At 35.8% G+C, this 24080-nt stretch overlaps 2 protein-coding genes and 1 pseudogene across 2 annotated transcripts; 1 reads left to right on the forward strand and 2 right to left on the reverse strand.

Annotated features, from left to right (window-relative positions):
* Positions 1859–8092, reverse strand: LOC104783871 (spermidine coumaroyl-CoA acyltransferase-like). The gene is made up of 3 exons (XM_010508974.1): positions 7775–8092; positions 2851–3190; positions 1859–2610 (listed from the first exon to the last, which is right to left on the reverse strand). The coding sequence occupies exons 1-3, from the start codon at positions 8090–8092 to the stop codon at positions 1859–1861; spliced, it is 1410 nt and encodes a 469-aa protein (XP_010507276.1).
* On the reverse strand, positions 12854–14696 carry LOC104780525 (UPF0481 protein At3g47200-like). Its single transcript, XM_010505028.1, has one exon. It carries the CDS (start codon positions 14525–14527, stop codon positions 13085–13087), a length of 1443 nt encoding a protein of 480 aa, XP_010503330.1. The 5' UTR covers positions 14528–14696; the 3' UTR covers positions 12854–13084.
* On the forward strand, positions 16967–19027 carry LOC104780526 (annotated as a pseudogene).

Below are 24080 nucleotides of genomic sequence, written 5' to 3' on the forward strand. Positions count from 1 at the left end.
GTTCGAAGCTGAGACTATCCGCCAAATTAATTTAAAACAGCTAACCTTGTTGACCTCAACAATAGACTTCAAACCCAGACCACCTTCAGACTTAGGCTTACACACATCCTCCCAAGCAAGTTTATTTTTTCTTCCATTGAGATCCGGTCCAGACCAAAGAAATGTTGCACAAAGGCGTTCAATCTCATGAACACAAGCACTGGGCAGCCTGAAAGCTGAAATCCAAAAATTAGTGAGACTCGCAATCACCGAGCTGAGCAACTGTAACCATCCTGCAAAGGATAAAAATCTATGCTTCCAAGAACCAATGCATGCCTTTATCTTTTCTATCAATGGAAGGCAATCATGAATAGTCATTCGCCTTGTTAAAAGTGGTAAGCCCAAGTAACGAACAGGTAGAGAGCCAAATGCGAAGGGAAACTGAGCCAGGAGCTCTGCACGAGAGGAATTTGAGACTCCGACCAGGAACAAAGTCGACTTCTCTAGACTAATAGTAAGCCCGGACATCGCCGCAAAATCTTTCAAAACCTCGAGTATGCCTGCTAAGGAGGAAGCTTGCCCATCTGAGAAAACCATGATGTCGTCCGCAAAGCAAATATGTGTAAGTTGCAGGTGCTTACAACGAGGATGATAACCAAACTGACGATTCACAGTGGCCTGGTCAAGAAGAGAGGACAAGACATTCATGCAAATCACGAAGAGGTAAGGCGAGAGAGAACAACCTTGCCGTAAACCCCTCTCACTATTGAAATAACCAGCCAGTTCACCATTGATTTGGACCGAAAAAGAAGCCGTGGATACGCACAAACGAATCCAATGAATGAACTGTTCCGGGAGATTTAAAGCCTCCAACACATTGAACAGGAAAGGCCATTGCACTGAATCGAAAGCTTTTGAAATATCAATCTCCATGGCACATCGAGGAGAGAGGTCATCCCGGTGATAGTCCTTAACTATTTCTGTTGCAAGAAGCAGGTTCTCCATTAACAACCGGTCCTTGATGAAGGCAGATTGGTTTGGGGCAAAAATTCTGGGAAAAACGTTCCTTTAGAGCATTGTAAAACACTCTATTGTTTTTGTCCCCTACATTTAACCAATGCAACTTAGACCGCTGTTTGAGGAAACGTTCCTCCAACCCTGCAACTCTCTCCCATCGTGTATGGGCTGAAGATTCAGCAGCAACATCCTGAGGAGAAGGGTGGGAAAAAGAGGCAAGCTGTTTTGCACAAAGATCCGCATAGGCTTCTGAGGACTGGCGGGAAATGTCAGAGAGCGTATTTCGACTTATCTCACGAATCAAAGGTTTTAGCTGTTTCATCTTTTTACTCAAAAAGAACAGTGAAGAGGTGGAATGATATAGACTAGGAGTTTCATGCCAAAACCGTTCAACACGCGGCAAGAACTCTGACTGGGAAAACATCAGGTTAGTGAACTTGAAAGGCCCTCGCCTTCGCTGAATGTCAGATGATAAGTTTATCTTGCCCCGGAGGTGGTCATAGCATCCACCCGCTTCCATCACATAGTAAGAGGTTTGATGCTTTGGGTTTCCAAGAAAGAAATAAAAGTCATTTCTTGTTGAAGCAATCTATCTACTTAAAATTCAAGAATGTCTACATAAAGCAATCTACTTAAAATTCCAATATAAATGTATCTCGTTTTACATAATTGCAGGTTTTAATTTTAAAACATAATAGAAAAGTTAGTCTCAACAACAAAAATAAATATTCACTACAGGTCAAAAAAACATTTCACACGATTCGAGGGTTTATTCAATACGTAATTGTTCACAATAAAATCAAAAGCAATATATACTTGAAACATTAATCAAGCTCCTGCAAGACCGTACGCCGTTTAATAGTTAAGAAACATTCATCTCCTCTTTGAACTTAGCCATTGCAGCCTTCGGTAGCGTAACTAACACTCGAACGCCACCTTGCATCCCTGGAACTGCCTTTGACGCTGGCAAAAAAGCACAGAGATGGGGTAATTTCACTGAAAACAACGGTATTATGTTCACTAAACCTCCCCAGCCATTATAATGCAGACCGATTTGTCGCCAATCCGAGAGCATCATGGACCCGGCGTTGATGCCCTCAAACGATGCCTTCATCTTTAAAGTTCCCTCAATCTTGCTAAGTTCCCCCAATACATACTGCTTGCGTATCGCAGCTGTCTTCATGTTCTTTATGAGCCTCACGATATGAGACAATGATGATTCGCTTAGCTCGCTAGCTGTCAATGACACATATGCATTGACAAAGGCATTGCCGTAGTAGCCTTCTGGTAATGCCGGCTCCATAATGCTACGGATACCAATGGCTAACCCTAGAACCGTAGTTCCCTCTGGATTCAGTTTCAGGGCGCGGCATCGTGCTCTCCAGACGTGGGCGGCAAGAATCTCTAGAGTCGTGACAACCATCTTCTCTTTGTCATTCGTCATTTGCTCGTCCTCTCCAACTAACTTTTTGAGTTTTGTAATATCTTCGGAAGTAATGTCCAGGATCTCACGGACCATGTCCTCAGTCAGTGTATAAGGCGAAGTAGCAATAGACGTAAAAGCCTTCGGCAAATCAACAACTTCCGGATTTTGGTTGAAGTCTCCGAGTTCAGCTACAATATTTTTGTTACCATAGTTCAAAGTTATTTAACCAAAAAAAAAAGAAACAATTGTTACTATTTACGCAAACAAAAAAATTTCAGATTGCGTTTTGCGTTTACAGATATAGATTATAAAAATAAAAATGTAAAACAAACAAGGGTACTTTTTTAACATTTAAAAATGTAAAAAATTAACCTTTCAACATGTAAAAAAAAATTTATATATTAAAACATCAAAGTTTGGTTGCATACCGTTAATGTTGTTAAAGGTGAGCCTCTCTCTCTGCCATACGGAGATGACGGTGGGTTGGGTCTTTCCGGAGGCAAGCTCGATCATCGTTCGGAAAAACTGAGCCACTCCAACACCATCACAGACTGAGTGAGAGTGAGACATTCCAATAGTGATTCCTCCACATGCAAACTTAGTGACCTGTAAAGCCAGAGGATCGTATCCCTCACAACCCTTCACTGGTTCGTAACAAGGCACGAGTTGGTAGGCTCCGGCCAAGTGATCAGCATTGTCCATGTAACTGAGAGAAGAGAGAGTGCATCTGGCAGTTGCCCTTATAAAGGGCACTACAAGAAAACAAGCCTTTTGCGAGGACACATTGCGACGGAGTACAGCTCTCGCAAATTTGCGATAGATTTGCGAGGGATTTACTAGGAAATAAAAAACCGTAGCACATCCCTCGCAAATTTTCGAGGAACTAATCCGTCGCAAATCCGCTGCTCATTTGTGACAAATTCGCTGGGAAAGTCCCTTTCCTCGCAAATCCATCGCAATATTGCGACGATTTTGCGAGAACAAACTCCATAGCAAATTTGCTATGGAATTGCGAGTGATTTGCGAAAGCCATAGCAAATTTGCTATTACAAAACTTAATAGAATTATTCTGAAATACATCTGAGTGTGTTCATAAGGTGAATTTACTAACTTTTAACATTATTTTGATGGTTTTTACAAATTAGATATTCAAGGATTGCGACAAATTTGCGACTGATTTGCTAGAGCCATAGCAAATTCGTCGCAAATCCATTGCAAAGGACTCAAAACATAGCAATTCCCTCGCAAAAAAAACTTTAAACCCTTAACCCTAAACCCTAAACCCTAAAGACTTATTACATTACTATTAATGATTAAAAAAGATGAATCCAAAATTGTTAATCAAAGATAGCAGTGCAACACAAAATTGTTAGAGAATTGGACAATTTGGCAAATATTTGTCTCAATGTATTGAACATATATGTGATATAGTGTAGAACATCATCATGTTTAGAGTAAGATGCAAAATTGGACAATTTTGGAAAGTTTGATGATAGAAAAGAGTATGATGACACCATTGGACCTTATAATATACTTGAAAGTTAATTTGACTAATTTGTTACAATTATTTTGATGGTTTTTGCAAATTAGATATTCAAGGTTTGCGACAAATTTGCGACTGATTTGCTAGAGCCATAGCAAATTCGTCGCAAATCCATTGCAAAGGACTCAAAACATAGCAATTCCCTCGCAAAAAAAACTTTAAACCCTTAACCCTAAACCCTAAACCCTAAAGACTTATTACATTACTATTAATGATTAAAAAAGATGAATCCAAAACTATTAATCAAAGATAGCAGTGCAACACAAAATTGTTAGAGAATTGGACAATTTGGCAAAAATTTGTCTCAATGTATTGAACATATATGTGATATAGTGTAGAACATCATCATGTTTAGAGTAAGATGCAAAATTGGACAATTTTGGAAAGTTTGATGATAGAAAAGAGTATGATGACACCATTGGACCTTATAATATACTTGAAAGTTAATTTGACTAATTTGTTACAATTATTTTGATGGTTTTTGCAAATTAGATATTGAAGGTTTGCGACAAATTTGCGACTGATTTGCTAGAGCCATAGCAAGTTCGTCGCAAATCCATTGCAAAAGACTCAATACATAGCAATTCCCTCGCAAATAACAACCCTAAACCCTTGAACCTTAACCTTTAAGACTAATTACATTACTAATAATTATTAAATTGATATAATTCAATATTTATAATATAAGATAGGGCACTAATGACAATTGCAAATCCTAAACCCTAAAGATTTTGCGAGGGATTTGCTACGTTCCCTCGCAAATTGGTCGCAAAAAACTCTAAATAAGAAAATTTATATTAATTATTGTTTGCGATGCTTTTGCGAGGGACTCTAGTAAATCCCTCGCAAATTTTGCGTTGGAATTGCGACGCCATTAATTTCTTATATAAGTAAAAAACCTAGTTTGAGCGAAGCTCAAACCAACACCCGCAGCCGACAAACCCTAAAAACTTCTCTTCTTCTTCCGATTTCATTCTTCTCCGGTTGTATACTCCTCATCTCATCCTTTCTCCGGTTGTCTACTCCTCCTCTCATCTCTTCTCCGGTGTCTACTCCTCCTCCCATCCCTTCTCAGGTTAGTCTACTCCTCCTCTCATCCCTTTTCCGACTAATCTCCTCCTCCTCTCTCTTCTTCTGTTGTTTTTTAGATGGGTTTCGATTTAGGGTTTGTCGATTTAGGGTTTTTATTACAATTTTTGGGTTTCGATTTAGGGTTTTTCGATTAGGGTTTCGATTCGATTAGGGTTTCGATTAGGGTTTCTATTCGATTTTAGGGGTTTTAATTCGATTCGATTCGGATTAGGGTTTCGATTGGGATTAGGGGTTTTAATTCGATTTGATTGGGATTAGGGGTTTTAATTCGATTCGATTAGGGTTTCGATTAGGGTTTCGATTCGATTTTAGGGGTTTTAATTCGATTCGATTGGGATTAGGGTTTTTAATTCGATTCGATTGGGATTAGGGGTTTTAATTCAATTCGATTGGGATTAGGGGTTTTAATTCGATTCGATTGGGATTAGGGTTTCGATTCGATTTTAGGGGTTTTAATTTTTGTTTTTAATTTAGGGTAATGATTAATTTTACATGTTCTCCTTCTCTTCTCAGATGTCTTCTCGAGACCAAAACGGATCTGTCAACCAAAACCATTACTCAAGGTTCATATCTTCACAAGGATTATCTCCTCCCGTCCCTTCTCGAGGGGTACGCTCTACTGGCTCTGCTCAAAGGCTACATTCTACCGCCTCTTCTCAAGGTACCTCACCGGTGCAAAATGATCTTCCTCCTCTGCAAAATGATCCTCCTCAGCAAAATGATCCTCCTCAGCAATCAACGTCATGTGTCAACGGTGCAAGTGCCTCTCAAGTGTTTTTCACTTTGGAAAAGTTACATGCAAGTCCCGGGCGTGCTGGCTTACCAAAACTGGATCCTAAGCGACCTCCGGGTACTATTTGGTGAGAATGTTATGTATCTAACATATAGTTTATCTTTATGTTTTGTATTTTCAATGATCCTAATTCCTTTTATCTTATGTTTTGTAGGTTTGACCAGGATTCTTCGGTTGCTGCTACTGTCCGGGCCATTTTTGAAAGAGATTTCAAGTCAGCTCATGCCAATTGGACCCAAACACCAGGTCCGGTTGTAAACCGGTGGTTTGAAACTTTTGCGGTAAGTTACAAATTGTTGTTGTGTTTAAATTACAGATTTTGTGTGTTTATCATTCGAATTTGGTTCTGATTCTGTTTCTGATTCATTTTATGTCTTTACAAGCAAACATATAATTGGGATGCGTCCATCAATGGAAGAGTTAGAGCTGAGTTTGAAAAGAAGTTGAAGACCCGGATGAGTGATCAAGTGTCTCGGTGGAAGGGTAAGTGGAGGAAGAAAGGTAATGACGCAATGCCGCGGTGGCTTGATCCTACTGTATGGGATGGCTTGGTCAACTTTTGGTGTGAACCAAAATCAGAAGCAAAGAGTATCAATAGCCGTAATGCTCGCTATAGTGATCCTGATGGCACCGGAATACATAAGCACCGTTCTGGTCAGACCTCTTTTAAAGCCCGAGCACGAAAGCTTGTAAGTATCTATGTTTAACACAAGTTCATTAATCATATCATATATACAATATAGTAATATAGTTGTTTGATTTCTCTGTTTTTAGTCTGAGAGTACTGGTGAGCCACTACCTGATTTCCTGCGAGTACTAGAAGATACTCATAGGAAACCTGATGGGTCGTTTGTTGATGGACTGTCTGAGAAGGTGTTCAATGAAGTGTCGTCAAAGATAGCTGAAGCTGAGTCTTCCCTAATATCAGCGGATAACATGGAGAGTAGTGCTTCTGGTGGGTTATCACTAATTGTGAAGAACCAAATTTATGCCGAGGTAAAACATGCTTCATTGTTTATGTTAATGTTTGTGTTTGTGTAAACACTTATGGTGTCTATATGTTTTGTTCGCAGGTTGCTCCGAAGAAAAAGAACCGGATATATGGTGTTGGTAACATGCAAGCAGAAGCATCTTCAGCTCATATTGTTCAACCGCCTCCTCCTTCTGAAGATCCACTTGTTCTAGCTGCGAAGCTTGCTGCTGCCGAAGCTGTTCTTGAAACTCAGGCAACTCAACTACAGGCCAATGCACAAAAGATGCAAGAAAATTCAGAGAAGATGCATAGTTATGATGCATACTTTGATTATCTTGCATCTAAAGATCCAGAGTTTGCTGCTAGATTTCGCCGAGAAGATTCACCGGCCAGACCTGCCACCGGAGATGGAACCACCGGAGATGGAACCACCGGACAGTAAACAATGATGAACTTGTTTTGTAAACTTAGTACTCTTTATCCTCTCATATCTATTTTTTGTGTACAACAAAATCGGTTATTATGTTTTGTTATTGTAAACTTAGTACTTCTAATTATAGCATTAATTTGCTTAAGTATAAAGTTTAATTATAATTCCAGGTTTAATTTTAATTACAGGTTTAATTTAATTACCAAAATGAAAATTCTAATTTTTTTTACAATTTGCACCGAAATTTGCAACGGAAATTTTAATTGCAAAAGCCTCGCAAATTTGCGAGGGATTTNATTGCTAGGATTTTGCTAGAATAATAGTTCCTCGCAAAATGCGTGGGATTTGCGAGGGACAACGTTTCCTCGCAAAAGTTACGAGGGAATTGCAACGTTGACCGATTTGCGAGACGCGATTTGCGAGGAACGGACTTTCCTCGCAAATTTCTCGCTTTTGTCGATTTGCGAGGGATTCGCGATAGATTTGTCCATCGCAAAAGACGTGTTTTCTTGTAGTGGGACTCCATCTCCGGCTTTGCAATTCAACTGAAGTCTATTGTCATCGGACTTCCGGTGAAGTTTTCCTGCAAGAGGGTAGTAATGGACAAGGGCATTAGAGAGAGCATATTGGAGAAGAGAAGCTGGATCATGGCTGGGTTGATCTTTAAGATAAGGTTTGGGAGCGAAGACCCAAATGGTTTTGAGGATGGCTTCGATGTAAGGATTATTGTCAATGGTGGAGAGAGACAGAGAGACATCAGGTGTTGGCTTTGATGGTTTCACTAGAACCACTTCTGATTTCTCAACGACCAAGGGACTTGAGTTATCTTCATTTTCCATGTCTGTCTTTTTTTGTAATTAGTATATAGGAATAGGACGTGTGTTTTGTGTGTGTATAATTTCTTTCGTACATGGGAAGATGGTTCTTATATAGACAATTGTGTAACCATAAATAAATAAAGTTGAAATAGTTTTGTAACCATTCTCATTTTCCGTGTGTGGATCTATTTAAAAATACACACAGCTAAGTGGGGGACTTTAAAGATGGAAGATCGAAGGTTTTTAGAAATAAATAATGTCGATGTATTTATAAGTGAGGGTCACGATTACAATTAACAAAAAAATATGTTGCTTTTTAATTCGGCTTTTCTTAAATTTATGTTGCTGTCAATGCTTTTTTTTTTTTTTTTGGTATTTGGCAACAACGGTTACCTGATTTCCTAACAACCTGTCAAATTATTTAAACAAACAAAAATGTCGAATTAAAAAGCATTTGTAAAGAGTGGTTGCGATGTCTGAGATTCATAGAGATGTGGTGTTATGTAGTCATTTTATCCACATAAGTCCCTTACTCTTCGACCATCTTCCACTTCAGTTGCTAGCTACAGGCAGCGTCAACGCCTCCTACGATGGCCAACGACATGCATGCTGGTAACATATAATCTAAGATTTAATTTTCTTTGCATCTATCAATAAACTTGAAATTAATAGTTTACCCTGAAAGACAAAACTTTGCGAATAAAAAGGTTTTCGGTACATTTACTTAGACAACTAGATACTAACCCGCGGAAAACCGCGGGCTGAACTTTTTATTTGATGAAAATTTTTAATTATGTTATTTATAAAGATTTGTGATTAAAATTTTGGTTTGTCTATATTTAAAATTTTTTATTTTAGAAATTTTTATTGAAAACTTGTTAGTAAGACATTTGCATGTAATGAACTTCAGATTTTATTCGATTAGATTTTTAAAATCTTAGCTGTTAATTTTTTTTTAAAGTACGAACTAGTTTTGATTCTAGTAGATTTTTTTTTACTTTTCTACAACTTATTTTATTTTATGTATCCCCAATTTTCGTTTTTTAATTAATTATATTTATTTAATTAATTAATTAATTAATCTTAATTAAGTTTTTCTAATGGCAATTGAATGTAATTTTTTACACATTTTAAGGTTAGTTTCATATTTGTACTTCTCAATTAATATAGTAGGATATGAATGTTTTCAGAAAAAAAAAATCAAGCTATTAATAATATAGATATTTGGGGAACAAGATACGAGGATACAACACTAGGGGTTGCTGAGGATTGGAATCTAGAAAATCCGATTTTGCTTCCATGGGTCTCAAGCTTAACCGCCCGCACAGCTGTGGTCCAGTGGTAAGGGAGAATTAGCAAAAGGTTGAAAGGAACTAACCTACGTTATCTATCCTGGAAACAAAAATCATAGTTGGGTGGGATGTCTATCAGAAATACAGGCGGGAAAAAAAAAAAACATCAAGCTTAACCTAAGATTCAAAATCTGCAAATGTGAATGACCTATAGCGACTCGATTTAGCCACACAGTCTTTCTAGGGGAACCAAAGTAGACAATCGAGTGTCTCTTTCTTTTTCAGCCTCTTTCCCACTTTATGCAACACACTCTTGTACTCGTCATCACTTAACACCTACGTTACACCAATTTAATTACATTCGAGATTAATAATTCATCTCATATGCAATTTATTTAGCATGCATGCAAGGTTAGTTTAGAAAATTAACTACCTGCATCATATCTCTGAGTCCGACGACAAAAGAATTGGCAAGAGGCGTGACACTGAACCATTCCCCATCTTTCATGAATCTAGCCCAACGTTGATGTCTCTGTGTTCTATAGAGTTTTAACAATGGTTTTTACATTTGTTTTGAGTCTTTTATTAAGTCAAAATGTGCTTTTAAAATCTTTTTAGTCCTTTATAAGTCTTTACAGGTGTTAGGTAGTTTTGGAGGGAAACTGGACGTTTTAAAATGAAAATATGTATGTGGAGCTAAAGGGCCAGTTGAAACGTTAGCAGTTTGGACACAAGTTTCATGAAGATGTTATCTATAATTTCCAAGTGGTTTGAAGAAGATCCAACGGTAAAATCGAAAGTTATGTTCAATAAAGTATACAGATCAATCTGGCGAGCATATGAAACAGGCTCAGAATCAAGACACAGGATCAACCGGTCCATTTAGGAGACCGACCGGTCCCGTCTCTGACTCAAGTTTTTCTTTTTTTGTTTTAAACTGATTTTTAGGGTTTTATTTTGATATTTAAGTTAGAGGTTCGGTCTCCAGAAACATAAGTTTATACTACGCAGCTCTTGAGCACTTGTAAGTTTGGGGAGATTTATTCCTACTCTTGATCTTGATTTGGAGACAAATTCTGAACCCTTTTTAATCTATTCCTTCGCAATTCCATTATATTTTTATCATCATTGATTTGCTGTTTATGTTCTATGTCTGAGTAGTTTCTCAATTAGGTTTAGGATTTCAGAAGGGTTTCTATGATTAATTGATGTTAGGTTTGTTAGATTTGGGATTGATCTTATCGTTCTAAATCTATTGTTGTTCTTAATGCTTAAACTAGATTGATCACCTAAATTAAGATCTTAGGTTAAATTCATTGAGGCACCAAAAGTGTTGTTGAGTTGCTTGAAAAGAACATAGGTGAGAAATTGATCCTTAGCCAACGAGAGTTGAAGTTAATGCACTTTGTGAACAAATCAACTTTGATCTCTGATCATTAAAACTGACACGTGTCACGATTTGGCGAGTTACTAACTTTGAGAACCAAGCTTTATATAATAAGATAGATCGTCTCATATTTTTCACCTAACAAAATAATTTATTCAAAAATATTGCTTGCAACTGTGTTCTATTTGTAAAACTTTTTTAATGGAAAAGTACAATTTTCTTATTTTTTAAAACCAAAATTTTCTCCTACTTTCTCCTTTTTCAGTTTGGAATATGTAAGATTAATATGTTGACCAAAAAAAAAGATTAATATATTTGTCTTCTTTTTCTAATATACTGTATTTTAAAATTTAATGTAGTATTTTTAGATTGTTCAATTTAATTTATCTTTTCACCTCTGAATTATTTGGGATATTATCTTGTTTATAATTTTCTATTATTTCTATATTTATGCCAAATTGATTTTCTTCTAATTTCTCAACTTTAATTGGTGGTTGGTCATAGACCTTTTTTATGCAAACATAATTGTTACCTGTGTTATAATTGTCAATAAAATTTGTTTTAGTACTAGTTTAAGATTTATTTCTAATTTAAAATCGGTCAGTTTGATTAATATTAGTGATTCACGATGGTTTTATCCATCATGCATATTTATTTAATTTTTATGAGCATATATCATGTTATTAAAATAACATCGACGAAAAATATACTCTAACGCAAAGTTTTAGTACACAACGCAAAGTCAAATATATTTCATCAAAGGAAAGGTAAAACAAACTTTTATTTCGTGCAATGTAACAAGAATAACAAATTACATAAATATACATACAAGACAAAATCATAAAACCAATTGTAGGTAGCAATAACACAACATAAATCAATTATAACTAGATTTTAACCCGCGGTGTACCGCGGACGAGTTTTTTAAAACTATTTTAAAAATTCAAGTTATATTTATTTGTTAATTCTATTTGTTTTATGTAGAGTTTAAGATTGTATGAATGTATTTTGATTGTTAGTTTTAGCACTTAACCCACGGTATATTACAGAATAAATTATTTTTTACTTAACCGTAATTTAATCAACTTAATTAAATATGTTTAATATTTTATTATTTATAGTGATAACACAATAATGAACTTATGATTCAAGGTTTAGTAACAGTTAATGATAATTTTAAATTAATATTAATATTAACCCAAACTCGTTCTGCCATATAAGTATATAACTATGTATGTGATATTTTTTTAAATAAATGTAAATATTTATAATATTTTGAACTTTTTGAAATTTAAAATTTATTATATCTAAAATAACTAAATGTTCATCTAAAGAAGCGAGACAAATAACCAAATAAAATCTTGCTTGTTAAGTTAAACTTACTTCTCATTCAGATTTATATTCATTTTGTTCTCATTTATGATATGATATGACTTTAATTTGTCAGATTTATATTCATTTTTGTTCTCGTTTAGATGTGAGAGGTTAAATACAATTTTTCTTATTTACTTGCGTAAGACATGCCCGTTTTTTCAAAATTCAAATAACAACAAATGCAGAAAAAAAAATAGTGTTACATTAATGTTATGTATGTTTCAATGCAACATCAGAAAAGAGCAGAAGAATCATAATTTAAAATCTTAACAAAGTGTTTTAAATATCTAAACTATTACTTATTAAAAGCTATATAAAAAAACTATATTTCGTAATAATAAATAAAGCATGTTTGGTTATACTGTAGTTAGTAGATTGTATAGACTGTTTAGTTACATGTATATAAGTATTGTTCATATTTCGTTACCTTTAAAAAACTGCCTTACCAAACCCGATTAGGTAAGAATATTCTTTTATGGGTGGTGAGTTGATTTAGGCAATGTTCTAATATGTTGTGGAATATATGGAGAATATGTCATTAATTTGTTTGTTACATAACGATTCAACCATGGAAATATTTTCATATACATTGTTAATATCAAAGATTTACTTTTGATATATTAATTATTGTTAGCATTTTTTATTTTTTTTTGGATAATAAATGTTAATGGCATTAGTTGTAAATACCTTCAAACTTCAAGACAACTTTGACAAAACTGCTCCAAAAAATGTTAATATAGATAGATACTTTACACAATCAAACCAAATTGTAGGTAGCAATAACATTAACATAAATCAAATAAAATATACACAATAAAACCAAATTGTAGGTCGTAATAACACAACATAAATCAAATAGAATATACACAACTGAAAACAAATGTAACAATGACTATCCGTTGTAAGCTCGAGCATGTTTGGTTTGCCTCTGGACGTCACAAAAGAGTAGCTGGGTTTCCATCATTGGGTTTGGCTGTTAATGTTACTGTCGTTAAGGTAGTAGACAATGGCAGCAATGGTCTGGAGCACGGAAGAAATAAAACTAAAAGAAAATGACATAACCTTCCATGGTGACCGTAGATAACCTCGATACTCTGAGTACCATATTGAGGTGTTAATCTTGTTAACTTCCGCAAACACATTCCGTAGATAACTTCTATTTATGTCAAACACAACATCTTTACATATAGTTTTGAAGAACTGTGATACCTCAATCTCGCTGCCAAAGTAATTCTCTAAGATCCTGTTGTCGTCGGTCAAGAATGTGGCATCTTTCTCGCCGTTTAGAAGGCATCCCATGAAAACTACATAGCTTGTTATGTCATTCCTACTCTTGGTGTAAAATTGTTCAAAGGCCACGCAGTTGAGCAAGACTGAGCTAATGAACGCATCCAATCTTAACAGTGGTATTTGAAGCTTGTTCTTCTTTAGTCTTATATCTATCATCGAATCTGCATCACTCCTTAACCTGAAATCTATCCCTTGGAGAGAAAGTCTTGTAGCCGACAGAATCAGTGTACAGTCTAAGGATGATTTCTTTCCAGATTCACCCTTAATGAGTTGATAATCTTCCTCTTCATCCATAGATCCCATGTTAGGTATGAAGCTCATACGCATGAGGTCAAGAAGATGGGTTGCCTTGAGGTTTCTGTGCTTCACCCAATACCTTTCTGGTTTATCCATTGAGAGGTTGAAGAAGCTAAACGCCATCCTGTTTATGTCACCAGAGAGACCAATCTCGGATTCTACAAATAAAGTTCGAAGAACAAAGTAAGGGACCTGGTTTTCCAAGAGGAGAAGATCACTCCCGATAGACGGGAGAATCCAGGGGATCGTGAAGATTGGATCATCACTATCATCCAGTTCAATGTGTCTTGACACGATAAGTAACAAAATGAGAATGAAGCAGCCATCTAGAATCATCATATACGCTAGCTCCTCTGATGTTTCACAAAGATGCTCAGAGTACGATATCCTTATCTCTTCTTCCAAATGAATTACAGCCTTAAACAAGACATTTATATCTACTCCATTCTTTCTTGCCTTGTCTAAGAAAAGGTGGAGAAATCGAAGCTTGTGCTGTTGAATCATCTCGAGGTGCTTTTCTCCGTAATGGTAAGGACCAATGGAAACAACTTTGGGCTTATAGGCTTCAGGATTCATTTCTGCGAAGCTTTGAGGGACTCTGAAGACGCAACAAGATTCCTTACCAGCTGATTCCAAGAGAAGCACTGGTTTCTTGCGTCTAACTGTGTCTACATCTACCTTCGAATTGATATAATGTAAGATATTATTTTCATACTCTGCTAGTGAAGGACGTGGGAAAGGAGTTGATATGGATTGTAATACACACTGAGGCTGAGAAGAAGAAGAGGCTGAAAATTTTCCAGTCTTATCTGCCATGATTTCCTAGATTCAGGGAAAAATTAAGAATAAATCTTACTGTGAGCCGTGAGGGAAGGATTAGTTGAACCGTACGTGAGTTATGTTCCCTTCACTTTACTCTTGATATGAAGGTGAAGGTTGACTCTTGACTCTACTTGAGAGGTGAGAGAGAGACGTGTAAACTAGAGTCAAGAGCAATTAAAATTATACGTATTTTGTTTTCTTCAGAAAAAAAGTTTTGATCAAATCCATAGCCGAATAAGCTCTATCACGCGGACTCGCGGAGTACTGTAGATAGATGCCCGGAGTCACTTCATTCTTTTTCTCTGTCTTTTTTGTTTTTTCTACAATACATAATTAAAACAGTTATACTAATACACAAGGTGCAATTATTTGGTATAAATGTTAAGTATTTATACCAATTTCAATTTACAAAAAGTCAGACAACCCGAAATTTAGAACAAAGCAATCTACGAATATAAGAGAGACACACAACAATGAAAGCATATATGATTTTATGCAAGAGGAAACACAAGGTGCAGTTTTATTATACTTCCTCCGTTTCAATTGTCGTTATAGGTTTGTTTTCTTGTTTTACAATACTTGTCGTTTACACTTTTCAATGTAAATTTTGTAAAAGAATCTCAACTATAACCTCAGGTCTAAAAATATCTCAAGAGTCACTTTTTAAATTGAAGTTATTTGTAAGGTTAAAATAGTCAATTTACTCAATTTTTTAATCTATTCAAAATAACCTAGAACGACAATTAAATAAATGCAAAGGGAATATGTTTTAAGTAAAAGCACATATATTAATAAATGACCATTTTAAAAAAGTTCAACAAATCATGAACAAGACTGTATAATAGAAAATATTAAACTCATCTAAAGCTTTAAACGTAGAAACTTGAAAACATCTTATATTATAAAATAACAAAACTTTTCTAAAACATCTTATATTATGAAACAGAGGGAGTTAATACTAGATGATTTTCTGCGCTTTGCATTAAAATTTATTTCTAATTAACATTGTACTTATGACCATGCTTGGGCCATTGTTATAACTGATACTAGGAGAGTTGACTCATCGTTGACTCATCGGACCCGAATTAAAATCCGATCGGACTTACTAATCAGAACCCAAGAACCTGACCCGGTTGAGTTTTAGGGTAATTATTGGACCGTTTAGTGGGCCTAGAGATTAAACAAAAAAAAAATTCAGGCCCAATAACTTATTACCTCCTAACATCGATTTCATCGTAAAAACAAAATTCTTCTCCTTCTTCGAGTTAACCCTAGGTGAAAAGTAGATCGAATTCTTACACACTGAATTCTAAGTTATTGTGCCTGAAATTTTTTTTGTTTAATCTCTAGGCCTATTAAACGGTCCAATAATTACCCTAAAACTCAACTGGGTCATGTTCTCGGATTCTGATTAGTAAGTTTGATCGGATTTTAATTTGGGTCCGATGAGTCAACGATGAGTCAACACCGTCGCAAATCGTCCGGTTTGTCGAGATTTGATGTGTATGGTGTTCCGCACATAACACCTTAAACTTCAGACATGTAGCCATGTATTATATATAGGTCATGTAGTTGGATGTCCTTTACCGTAGTTCGCATGTGTGGCCATACATTCTGCCATACTTGAGGTAGCTGACTACCTTTTTTCCTTTTTAATAATCAATGATTCCCCGTTATCCTGCCAAACCTAACATTTGGTATAACATCCGTTATAACTTTTGGTATAACTTTTTTAGAATATGTAAACATCGGCCCTTTGTTACCAAACGATGTGACCAAGCTAGAGGTAAACTGGGTAAGTGGTTTTACGAGCAGGGAACAAATCAACAGAGAATTGGATGCACAACTCGGGTTTACTTATCATAAAATGAATTTTCATTTGTAATAACGTGAATTCATATGTTCTAAGTTCTAACATAGCTAAATGAATCTTATTGGTCAAGTGGTTAAAACTTTTAATCTTACCCATGTAATAGGTGAAATCTAATCTATGGTCCAAAGAACAAAATAATGAGATTCCAAGGAGAGTTTGGGTGTTTGATTCTATACGACCATGACGTACGTCAGTCTGAGTCTCAAGACGAATATGTCGGGTCTCAAGACGAATATGTCGGCAAACTGGCAATTAAACCAAAGCGACAAGTGAAAAGCACTCGAGTGTTTCAAAATGATTCACGACCCGACTTCGTACGCATGACATGATATCATGGGCCCTAGCACATGACTAGTTTGTCGGATAACTGGCAATTAAACCAAAGCGACAAGTGAAAAGCACTCGAGTGTTTCGAAATGATCCAAACACGACACGACCCGACTTCGTCCGCATGACATGATAGCCTAGCACAGGATAGGTAAAGTTTTGTACAGTATATATTACCCTCTTTAGAACAAGGAAAGTGTTTACTTTTTACTTTTTTGAGCATTTTCAAAATTTCTCAAAACAGTTAACTTTTTGTTGCTCTCGAGACTTTGTCTCATTACCTTAGCGACTACTTCCCGGTCATTATCATTCTGACTGTTTTTGGTCAAATTGCCAACAACTTTGAGTCATTTTTCCTTCAAAACAACTATTTTCTACTTCTGCCACTTAATCATCGCGAATCAACTTTTACCGAATAGATGTCACAATATCATCGTTAATGAAGACGCTCTAGACGAGCTCACGGTTCAACTAACCCTCACAACAGTAAACTTTTCGCTTTAACGTTTTCGAATCAAAATATCGATTTGATTTTGAATCTAACCCTTGTCTCTGAACTCAGGAAAGCAGGATCCTGTAGTGGAACTAAATCATGGCGGAAGTAATTTCATCACTTTCTGATAAAGCTTCCCTTCCTCTATCACCACTACCTACAGAAAGTTGTATTATATCTGAGCTCAGAAACTACTTATCTCCAAGATGTAAGGAACCAGTGCTTCTCTTGGAATCAGCTGGTAAGGAATCTTGTTGCATCTTCAGAGTCCCTGAAAGCTTCGTAGCAGTGAATCCCCAAGCCTATAAGCCCAAAGTTGTTTCCATTGGTCCTTATCACTACGGAGAAAAGCACCTGCAAATGATTCAACAGCACAAGCTTCGATTTCTGCAGCTTTTCCTAGACGAGGCAAGAAAGAATGGAGTGGATGAAAATGTCTTGGTGAAGACTGTAACTGATTCGGAAGAAAAGATAAGGAAATCTTTTTCTGAGGAGCTTAGGGTTGACGACTTGGAACCCAAGGAACAACACAGTTTAATGTTTCTAATGGTTTTGGATGGGTGCTTCATTCTCATGTTGTTTCTTATCGTGTCTAGCAAGATAAGATTGAACGAGGAAAATGATCCCATTTTTACGATCCCCTGGATTCTGCTGTCCATTCAGAGTGATCTTCTACTGTTGGAAAATCAGGTCCCTTTTTTTGTTCTTCAAACTTTGTATGTAAAATCCAAGATTGGTCTCCCTGGTGATCTAAACAGGATAGCGTTTGAGTTCTTCAAACGTTCAATAGATAAACAAGGCAGTTATTGGGAGAAACACAGAAACTTTCAGGCAAAACATCTTCTTGACCTCATCCGAAAGACCTTCTTACCTAACATGAGATCTGTGGGTGAATCTGAAACAACATCATCATCCCAAGATGTTCAACTCCATGAGGGTAGTTCTGGAAAAGTATCCTCCTCAGATTCTACAGGGGTAGTGCGGTTGATATTGTCGGCAAAAAGACTTCGCCTCCAAGGGATAAAGTTCAGGCTAAGAAGGATTGAAGAAGAAGATTCAATATTAGATATAAAATTAGAGAAAAACAGGCTTCAGATACCACTGTTAAGATTTGATGGGTTCATCAGCTCCTTCTTCCTCAACTGTGTTGCCTTTGAACAGTTTTACACAGACACTTCCAACGACATAACAAGCTACGTAGTTTTCATGGGATGCCTTCTAGATGGCGAGGAAGATGTAACTTTCTTGAGAAACGACAAGCTGATCATAGAGAATCACTTTGGTAGCAATAGTGAGGTATCCGAGTTCTTCAAAACTATCAGTAAAGATGTTATATTTGAAATACATACAAGTTACCTAAAGAATGTATTTAAGGGAGTGAACGAGTACACCAAAATATGGTACAATGGATTATGGGCAGGCTTTAAGCACACACACTTTGAGTCACCATGGACTTGTCTGTCATCGTTTGCTGTTGCTTTCGTTATATTTCTTACCATGCTTCAGGCCATTGTTGCGATTCTTTCCTTCCTACACGACAATAAAATATGATGGAAACGCAGTTCCTCCATCGGGTCTTCCTTAGTAAAAAATCAAATATGCTCGAGTTTATGAAGAAACAACGCAAACAAAATGCAGTCTTCTCTTCTGCATACAGCACACCTCACTGTTTTCCCACGTCTATATGTTTAACCATCAGTTTGAGGTTAATTGTATATTTCTATTATATATTTTGTGGATTTATCCTGTGTACCAGTACTACTGCTATACTGTATAAGTGTATGGTTTTATGAATTTTTCATATATGCGTGTGTAGTTGTATCTGTTATACTCTCGTTACTTTGCAGAAATTATCTTATCATTTCCTTTTCATAAACTTAATCTTTCTCTCTCTCAAATATTTTTAATAATACAGTATTGTATAATAGACTATATATGAAATAGCAATAGTTATTATTAAAACAAATAAAAATTACAAACAACTTAACCACCATTTCCATCTATGGTCACTAGCAATATCTTAAGAGTTGCTTAAGGTTTAAAAATAAATAATAATAATGAAAACAACAAAACTTTGTTCCTAAAATTAGATGTTTAAGGATCACTAAGGATGAGGTTCTGTGGACATCTGGTTGGCTGGGAAAAATTGTTTTTTTTTTTAATTCTTTGCATCTTCCATGTCTGGTCTCTCTCACTTTCGCCATTCACCGTCGAACATCTAAAACGTCGATGAAAAACCCTTGTCTCCCCCCTCAATTCATCTCAGACAACACTCTTCGCTGAATTTTCCCACACACAAAGAAGAAAGATGAAATGGATTGGATTGGAACCCGATACCTGTATCCAAACTAACCTGAACATATACAAACATTAGCCTTAAGCCAGTACAAAATAGATACTAGTTTGATTCGATTTCATCATCTAAAGCATTTAGTATGTGCATTGTAACCATTTTACCATTTTAATCTCTTTGGCTAATACTAAAACCTCAAATATTTATATAACTAGGTGCCACTGCCCCCACAATTTATATTGTAGGTTCGTCCCTTTTATCGATACTAGTTATACTTCAATTTTTTTGAATTTTAGATACGAGAGGTTTTACTTATTTTGTAGAGACATATTTGCATTTTTTTTTCACTCATGAACTCTAGATACAAAATTATTATTTACATATTAAAAAATACAAAGAAGAAAAAATGCAAAACAAATAGAATATTTTCAACGAGAAACGTGTTTGTCTAACTTTTCTTCACCTTTAATATCAGAGTCAAAGAGATTTGAATTCAGATTTGTTTGAAATTCAGATTAAATTCAAGTATTTTGTTAAGTTTAAGATGTAATTAATCAAACGGAACCCAAATCTGAAGTATATCTCGGGTATTGAGTAAAACCCAAACTCGAACCAAACCTGACGAGTTTTTATCCGAAACCCGACCCGAATAATAGAAATACCTGAATGTGTCTAGGACCCCTTTATCAAAATACCCAAAAATCTAAAATATCAGACCCCAACTTGAATGGGTATCCGAACACCCAGACCTATTTCGCAAGATTCTCTTTAAAATCCACCAGAAATTGGAGACTAGGAAGACTATCGCTGCTCTTGATTAATTGAAAAGCTTGCCCTCTCTTATGTTCTTTTGTAAACTCTAATTTTTTTGTTTTGTTTGACAATACTTCCATGTAAGTCAATATACAAATAAATATTTTTACTTTAGTTTGGTTTTGTGTTATTCTTGGTTAATCTTGATTTATATTATATTTGTATTATATTTATATTTCTAATATGATAATTATGTTGAATTGATTGTATTATTATACTTGATTAACATTAGTATATTTTTTTAAGTTATAAATAATTTATTGATTTATTTTAAATTTAAGCTATAATTTAAAACCTTTGTTTTTTGGGAAATATTTATACGACATATAATGATTAATATAATTGGTTAATATTATTATATTTTTAAAATTTGTAAATAATGATTTATTAATATATCCTTTTGAAAAATATTAATATGATGTGTCCAATTTCTTAAATTTTGATTGGTTACCCAATTTACATGATGTGTTGTTCCTTCAAAAATGCTGATGTGAAACATAGAATAATTAATATTGGCTTAGAGAAATTAGGTGTATTGATCGAAATGTTTTTATTGGATGTCAATTTTAATGATGTATCACTTCTAGAACACCCCAAAAAGCTGAGATGTCAACACTGGAGAAACACTTTGAGTTTTTATTGTGTTTGGCAATTAGTTTTATGAATAATAAGAATAAGTCCTATATAGAATAAAATGTGTTTGGTAAGAAAGATAGTATAAAGATACTAATGTCACAGCCAAAGACGTCAAGCAAGGTCTTGAGAGGTACTCATGACTGCCATGGTTCTGACTCTTGACTCAAAATCACATTTCATGCTTTTTCAGGTGGCTTTAATAAGTAAATTGTGAACTTAACCAAACCTGCAATTATTATTGTCTGTAGCATCGAAGTTGGTAGGGTTACACTTACCCCGGCCCCAAAATTTGTCATAATTGATGATGGATGAGACTAGTTTAGAATTTCACGCTGATAATTATGCCAAGTAAGTAATTAAGCTCTCGATTCTCAAGTATACACGTTAGCACCTGTGAGTGGTTTCGCTATTGCAAACATTTCTTGTATAGTATTGTAGTTTTGTCATGATCTGATCTTTCTTTTAGCTATAATAACCACTATGTTTCTATCTTTCGTGTTTTTGCTTCAGTTTTGCAAACAGGTTACAAGAGAAGTGATCTCCTAAGCTTGGAGTGATCTTAATGCTCACCAAACTCCGGATTACCACCACATGATGTGCCTGCTACTTTGTCTGCAGAGACACTTCCTATTGTTGTGTCTTTGTAAAACAAGAAGAAGTGTTTTACTACCAACTTTATTAAGACATAAACTCATCTTCTACTTCTCATCTTCTAACACTTCTTCTTATTTTACAAAGACAATATTTTCAAAATGTTAATTTTTTTTTTAACTTAATTTTTTATATATATGAAATTTACCGTTACAGAGCTATGACAAAAGTCACACAGTTTTTAAACAATAAAAGCAAAACAGTTATAGCCTTATAGGCTAGTATTACAAGTAGAGCAAGATGGTAACTGAATCTTCCGCTCCGGTTGGCTTCTTAGAAAAAGAGGACATCTAGCCACGTCCGCGATTCCCGCGTCCACAGCCACGGCCACGGGACATACGTCCACGGTTTCCTCTTCCTCTAGCATTAAAGGACTCTTGTATCTCCTTAGATTTGAGGGATGGTTGAACCCGTCTCTCACGCAATAGCCTTTGTCCTGAAGGAGTCATATGATCCATCACTTCAGATTCACTGTCTGAATCCTCTGGCTCAACAAAATCTCCATCGAAAGGAAGTGAATCCCCATATGAAAAAGAGGAGACTATAAGGCTAAACCTGTTTTTAGCAAGGACACTTACCTCATGGTCATTTAGAACGTCACTATCTTTTATGACTGCAACTTCATTAACTGTTTCAACTGTGCAAATAGCCCCAATTGCAACTTTAACTTCCATATTTGTCTGGCAATCTGCCACTCTAGTGCATATATTTGTGACTTGGATTGGGGCAGCCTCATTGTCTAGGGCTGTATTAACTTGGACTTCTAACTCTTTTTGAATGACAACAATCGGGGATTCCTCTTGAAGATTGATTGGAGATACCAGAGCTAGGGCGGTAGATAAGCTAACAATGGCAGGAGCATTGACCTCATTCAAGACAATTTTGGTGACTTTTTGATGTGGCAATTTTTGGTTCATGCAACAGGAAGCTTTATGTCCTAACTGTCCACAATCTCCACATTTAACTGGAACCCAAACGTATTCAACATCAACCATAGATATGTTTCCCTTTTTATCCACAGCTGCAATCTTAGGAGGGAATGCTTTACTCAACTCCACTTTCACCAAAATTTTGGCCTCACCCATTAAAGAAGGGTCAAGTCTTGGTTTGTGAAATGACCTGACCCGTTTTTAAAAAATAAAATTAATAGATAATAAATATATAAATATAATATAATAATAAACATCTAAGCTAGTGGTCCCATACCCACTAGCCACCTAACCATGATCATACCAAACAGCGGAAATAATAAAACCAATAAATAACCAATAAACCAATAACCAATATCAAATAAACCGTAATAATTCCAAAACCATAAACTAAAGATCCAATCAACATAAACTAGAAAACCAGCAATCCTAAACAACATTCTAGGATTCAACTCTAGCAATCTAAAAAAATCTAGACAACAACCAAGCGAGCCACTAGAACATCATCCTCTTCATTGCCATGATCCCACGGTCACACTTTGCCTTTACCTGCACCACAAACACAATGAGATGCATGAGTATTACCAGAAATATCCAGTGAGGCGATCCTCCCATCTAAGAGCTATACACACAAGCAAATCAAGAGTACAAATCCAAATAAAATATAACAACCAACCATTAAACAGAACAACCAATAACACTTTCACCACACCTACACATCATCACACAAAACAAGTCATACAACCCAATCGCTTAGATAAGCTCATGGTCATGCACTCACCTTAACAAGTGATTCACGAAAATAACAACAACCAAATGAGAGGCTCTCCAATATCCAAGAACAACCAAACTCGCTCCTACAACCGATCACAACAATAAACAAACATTGAAAATAAACTGCCAGAAAAATCAGAAAAGAGCAACCTCACAAGTGAAACCACAAAATCAAAACAAACCGTTAACTTTCTAATCCCTCCGGTGTACGCAAGGTATGTACGTCCGGAATCGTGCCACAAAATTTCAGCACGATCAAATCTCAGATGAAACCGCAATCGATCCCGAAACACCCGCTGATCTCAATCCGCGACTGAGACGAAACGCCCCACGAAACTGCCAATATCTCCTAGAATATTAATTAAAATTCACTTCTGTTTTAAGGAGAGTCTACGAAAATATCTTAGCTACAACCCTACCAAAAATCAATACCTTTCGAAACGATTTGACCAGTCGGATCCTCCTTCTCCCAAACCCTAACAGCTCTGTTTCTCTCTTTGCTCTAAAGAAAAAACTTGATCTACTTCTCTTCTTCTTTTACACCATGAAACCAAGGGTTCTCACACTTTCTCTCCCTCTCTCTCAATGTCAATGTCGACAAAATCACAAAAGAAGAGAGGAGGCGTGACATGAGAGAAATTAGAGATTTTTTTGGTTTAATTAGATTAAACCAAAATCAATTAAAATCTACCTCTCTGGTTTATTCAACACATCCCAAACTCTAATCCCGGAACACGGATGTTACAATTCTCCTCCAC

Source organism: Camelina sativa, chromosome 4 (genome assembly GCF_000633955.1).
Source record: "Camelina sativa cultivar DH55 chromosome 4, Cs, whole genome shotgun sequence".
NCBI classification, from domain to species: Eukaryota; Viridiplantae; Streptophyta; class Magnoliopsida; order Brassicales; family Brassicaceae; genus Camelina; species Camelina sativa.

Coding starts and splice junctions, on each gene's coding strand:
- LOC104783871 (XM_010508974.1), bottom strand. CDS start 8,092: ATGGAAAATGAAGATAACTCAAGTCCCTTGGTCGTTGAGAAATCAGAA. Junction 3,191..7,774: donor ATTGCAAAGCCGGAGATGGA/GTCCCACTACAA, acceptor TCCTCGCAAAAG/GCTTGTTTTCTTGTAGTGCC. Junction 2,611..2,850: donor CACCTTTAACAACATTAACG/GTATGCAACCAA, acceptor AAAATATTGTAG/CTGAACTCGGAGACTTCAAC.
- LOC104780525 (XM_010505028.1), bottom strand. CDS start 14,527: ATGGCAGATAAGACTGGAAAATTTTCAGCCTCTTCTTCTTCTCAGCCT.